The sequence below is a fragment of the Galeopterus variegatus genome, unplaced genomic scaffold (genome assembly GCF_000696425.1).
Source record: "Galeopterus variegatus unplaced genomic scaffold, G_variegatus-3.0.2 Scaffold8780, whole genome shotgun sequence".
In the NCBI taxonomy this organism is placed as follows: Eukaryota; Metazoa; Chordata; class Mammalia; order Dermoptera; family Cynocephalidae; genus Galeopterus; species Galeopterus variegatus.
The window spans coordinates 47,776-52,801 of NW_007734891.1; the positions used below are offsets into that span (position 1 = coordinate 47,776).

The 5,026-nt window shown below is 40.8% G+C and overlaps 1 protein-coding gene across 1 annotated transcript in view; it reads right to left on the minus strand.

Annotated features, from left to right (window-relative positions):
* The window catches only part of WDR66 (WD repeat domain 66), a gene marked incomplete at its 3' end in the record, with an annotated part of 69,871 nt that overhangs the window by 47,328 nt on the left and 17,517 nt on the right, over positions 1-5,026 (minus strand). Inside the window, exons 6-7 of the mRNA XM_008593154.1 lie at positions 2,745-2,856; positions 2,396-2,476 (exon numbers count right to left, since the gene is read on the minus strand). Coding sequence (XP_008591376.1) covers positions 2,396-2,476; positions 2,745-2,856 — 193 coding nt within the window. The remainder of the gene's footprint in view (positions 1-2,395; positions 2,477-2,744; positions 2,857-5,026) is intronic.

Sequence of the window (5,026 nt, forward strand, 5' to 3'; positions counted from 1 at the left end):
TTGGGAGTGCGGCGGCGCTCCCGCCCGAGGGTTCGGATCCCACATACAGACCGGTTCCCGCTCACTGGCTGAGCGAGGCGCGGGAGCAACACCGAGGGTTGCGATCCCGTTGCCGGTCCCCGGTCCGGTACGGGGGCAACACTGAGGGTTGCGATCCGTTGCCGGACACAGAAAAAGACAAAAAAAAAAAATTACTCTGGCTGCTGTGGGAAGATTGTTAGGGGGTGAGGCAAGAGTGAGAGATCAGCAGGGAGGATGTTGTAGTTGGGCAGGTAGAGACGACTCTGCAGCCTGGACTAGGACGGTGGCAGTGGAAATGGGGAGAGGAAAGATTTTAGGATATAACATGGAAGAAAATAGCACTTAGTGCCTTGGGAATGAATGAGGATACCCAAGAAGAAAGCATATCAAGAAGAATAGGAAGAAGGGGAGCTCTTAGAACCAAATCCTGAGGAACGAAAGCATGCAAAGGAAAGAAAAAGAATCCACAAATGAGCCTGAGAAAGGATGGCCAGTGAGATAGCAGAAAAAGTGTCCTGTAAATCCACTGGGAAGGGTGTAACTACTGTTGAGACAAAGAATTAAAAAAAAAAGATTTAACAAGGTTCATTTGATTTGGGAACACTAGTGACCATGACAAGCACAGATTCAATGGAGTCATGGGAGGAAGGGTAGAAGACAGATAAAAAGAAGCAAAATGGTCATCATCAGTAGGATGGATAAATAAGTTGTAGTATACTCAAAACAATGAAAACTATACAGCAGTGAAATGAACGAATTATAGCTCAAGAATCAACATGGATGAATCTCAGAAACAATGTTGAGAAGATGAGGCAATAGAATATATTCCAAATATATAAAGGTCAAAACCAGGTGAAACTAAACAAGATAGTATTAAGAGATAGACACATCACTGGACAAAAGTATAAAGAAAGGCACGGAAATGCACAACACAAAATTTGGGATAGTAGTTAACCTTAGGGAGAAAGGCAGGGGATGAAATTGGCGAAGGGGAACAAAAAACTTCTAGGATTTAGGGAATGTTCTATTTTCTTTTTTTTGTCTTTTTTTTTTTTTTTTTTCCGTGTCCAGCAACGGACAACCCTCAGTGTCGCCCCTGCACCGGACCGGGACCGGCAACGGGATCGCAGCCCTCGGCGTTGCTCCCACGCCTCACTCAGCCAGTGAGCGGGAACCGGTCTGTATGTGGGATCCGAACCCTCGGCGGGAGCGCCGCCGTGCTTCCGGTCCCGGTCCAGTACGGGCGCGACACTGAGGGTTGTGATCCGTGGCTGGTCATGAAAAAAGACAAAAAGAAAAAAAAAAAAAGAAAAACCCACTCTAAACAGCCACATAAGGCTGGTGGTTACTGTATGAGTATTAATGGAACTTTAAGGACATTTTTTTCAGATGTAGGAGAAATGTTGGAGGAAAGGAGAGAAGAATGGGAATAAGGCTGTGTAATGATGTGTGTCTTCTTGAGTCTGGTCACCCAGACCCTCTGTTTGGGTTTTAGATCCTGCAAGCCAGGTATGTACTTATCCTAGTGCCTGGCACATACTAGGTACTCAATAAATGCATAACAAATGAAGGATGCAAGGATGAATGAGACAACGCAGAACAGCAGAGAGCAGTGATATAGGAAATCGAGATTTGATGTTAACTTTCTGGTGTCCTTGCCAAGTCACCTCATGTAAATTGAGAATAATAATAATAACTTCACTGTGTATATACCTCAATAGTTAGTTACAAGGTTAGCAGTTAAAAGCATGCTTCTTGAATAAGAAAGGCTGCTAGCGGGGTGACTTCAGGCAAATTATTTAATAATTAATAGTAGTATTCCACAGATATTATAATATCTCCTTGCTAGGTTGTTTGCATGGATTACGTGAGATAATGTAAGTAAAGAATTTAACAGAATCTAAGTAATAATAAATGCTTGAAAAATATTAGCTATTATTATTAAAGATAAAATGAGATCAGGGATATGAAAGTGTTTTAAAAATATCTCCTTGCTAGGTTGTTTGCATGTATTACGTGAGATAATGTAAGTAAAGAATTTAACAGAATCTAAGTAATAATAAATGCTTGAAAAAATATTAGCTATTATTATTAAAGATAAAATGAGATCAGGGATATGAAAGTGTTTTAAAAAGCTCTCCTGCGGAGCTGGCCGGTTAGCACAGTTGGTTAGAGCATGGTGCTGATAACACCAAGGTCCAGGGCTAGATCTCTGTACCAGCCAGCCACCAATAAATAAATAAATTAATTAATTAAAATAAAAAATAAAAAGCTCTACTGCACCATAGCAAAACTCCAGTGAAACTAAAAGTAGCTTTTGACCTGGCTTCAATGTAACTTTAGGTTGATGTTTCCAGGCTCAAATTGAACTTACCTGCAAACCATACTCTTTAGGGAGCTCGAGAGTACATGCTGGTGTTTCCACTGCTAAAGTCCACTTCCAGATGCACACTTTCTATAAGTGATAGCAGAGAGAGGAGCATAACAAGGTCTCTGAAGCCTGATGAAGTAACCTACACCTCCTGTGATGACACTGTTAACTTCAGGTAACTAAGCAAAGTACCATGAGCTAAGCCTCTATCAGGGAGGCCCTGACTTTGTGCTGTGGAGTCCAGTCATCTCCTGAGGACATCACAGACGCTATGCAGCCTCAGCAGAGCTGCCCATGGGGACACTCTGACAAGTTGGCCAGCTTGCTGAGGCTGACCCACAGAGCCCTTTACCTGGACTTCAGCATCTGAGATGGTTGCCAGATACTTGGCGTCGGGGGACATGGCTATTGCCCTGATGCCGTTACCTTCTGGGCAGCTGTCAAATATCGTGTGCACAGGAATACTGCAAAACAGGACAAGAAGGTACAGCACTTGCTGAGGGCTCCTCAGCTTCCCAGAGGGGCCCAGAGCAGGTCTGAGCTCAGGTGAAACCTTCCAAAAACATAACGAAATGTGATGTATCCATAAAAAGGATATTATTCAGCCATAAAAAGAACAAAGTACAGATGCATGCTACAACATGGATGAACCTTGAAAACATTATGCTAAGTGAAAGAAGCCAGACAAAAAAAGCCACATATCATCAAAAGATTCCATTTATATGAAATGTCCAGAATAGGAAAATCCACAGAGACAGAATGCAGATTGGTGGTTGCTGGGGGCTGGGGGGAGAAAGGAATAACTGCTCATGAGTAACTGCTCATGGGGGTAGGGTTTCCTTTGGGGTGATAAAAATGTTTTGGAACTAGACAGACGTGATGGTTGCACAACATTGTGAATGTACTCAATGCCACCGAACCGTATGCTTGAAAACGGTTAATTTTGTGTTATGTGAATTTTACCTCGGTAGTAACAATAAAGAGCCTAACTCAGGGCAATACAAAGGTACTTCGAAAAGTTTGTGAGAAATACAATGAAAAGATAATATGAATCTTTCCATGAACTTTTTGAAGACACAAACACGCTGTTTGTGCTCTTCATGAGCTCTAGTCTCTCAGTCACCTGTTACTGGGTACTGGTTCTGTGTCAGGTTATACCAGGCACGAAGGATGCAAATGTGAAAAAGGACAACAAGGACAATGTCCCAGCCCTAAGGAAAATGGGTGCTGTCCGACATAAGCGGAAATATAAATGAGCACAACCTTTCTAGACAGTAATTTGGCTGTATCAAAATTTTAAATGCACATAATCTATGGCCCAGAAATTCCACTCCTACAACTTTTTCCTAGAGAAGTAATAGCAAAAATAAACAAAGATAAAGGAAAACTCCTGGTCATCATGGCACTGCTTTAATGGCGTAAATGAAATAACACAAATATCTGTTAATGCATGAATTGTTAAAAAATATTATGGCATAACCACATACGAAAAACTATGCTGCCTTCAAAAAGAATGAGGTAGATCTGGGAAACTGACCAACATTTTGCGAAAAAAGCAAATTGCAAAACAATAAAATTACATGACATTTAAATATCTAAGAGAGCCAAAGAATGCAAGATACAATGGAAGCGATGATGGAAATAAGTCATAATGTGGGGGGCGGCATCTGTTGACTTCCATTGAAAGGGAAGAGTGGGTGGTAGTTAAGACTCAAGCCAGGCACGTGGGCTATGTGGCTCCCATTTTCTTTCGTTATGGGGTCCTTGTTACAGCGAATATAAACAGGCCTCAGTATGTCACATCAGTGTCCCAATTGGCTGGAACCACGTCTGTGTCCCACCTGACGGCCTCTCTGGTTCTCTACCACTTGAGAAACTTCATTCTACTGAGAAGCCCCAAAAATTTACTTGGGAAGGCAATCCCAAAATTATTGGGAATGACACAATGAAGTCTTTAGTGGGAAAATGTATCTTATCCCTGGATATATTTAGAATTAAATATAGAGAAGATGAAGTCAGTTGGACCTGTACTATTAACATTTGTGGTAAGAGAATTTGACATTTTCTCAGGAATGCATAATGTTTAAGAGAATTTGACATACCAGAGTCTCTAAAAGATCAGATTTGAGATTCTAATTTAAAATATGTAGCTGATTTAGGCTTTTGATTTTAAATTAAAATCATACATGTTTTATAAACAATATAAAAACACTTAAGAGACTTAAGATTTACCATATTTATGTCTAATTATTAGATTTACAAGAATTATGTACTAGTGAAGGATCTGTTTGTTAATCAGACTATTAAAGAATGTAAAAATAAAACTGAATATATTAAATTTCTAAATGCAATTTAAAAGGTTTTTTTTGTTTGTTTGTTTGTTTCCTTTTTGTCTTTTTTTCGTGTCCGGCAACGGACCGCAACCCTCAGTGTCGCGCCCGTACTAAAGAATGTAAAAATAAAACCGAATATATTAAATTTCTAAATGCAATTTAAAAGGTTTTTTTTTGTTTGTTTGTTTGTTTCCTTTTTGTCTTTTTTTCATGTCCGGCAACGGACCGCAACCCTCAGTGTCGCGCCCGGACCGGACCGGGACCGGCAACGGGATCGCAACCCTCGGTGCTGCGCCCGCCC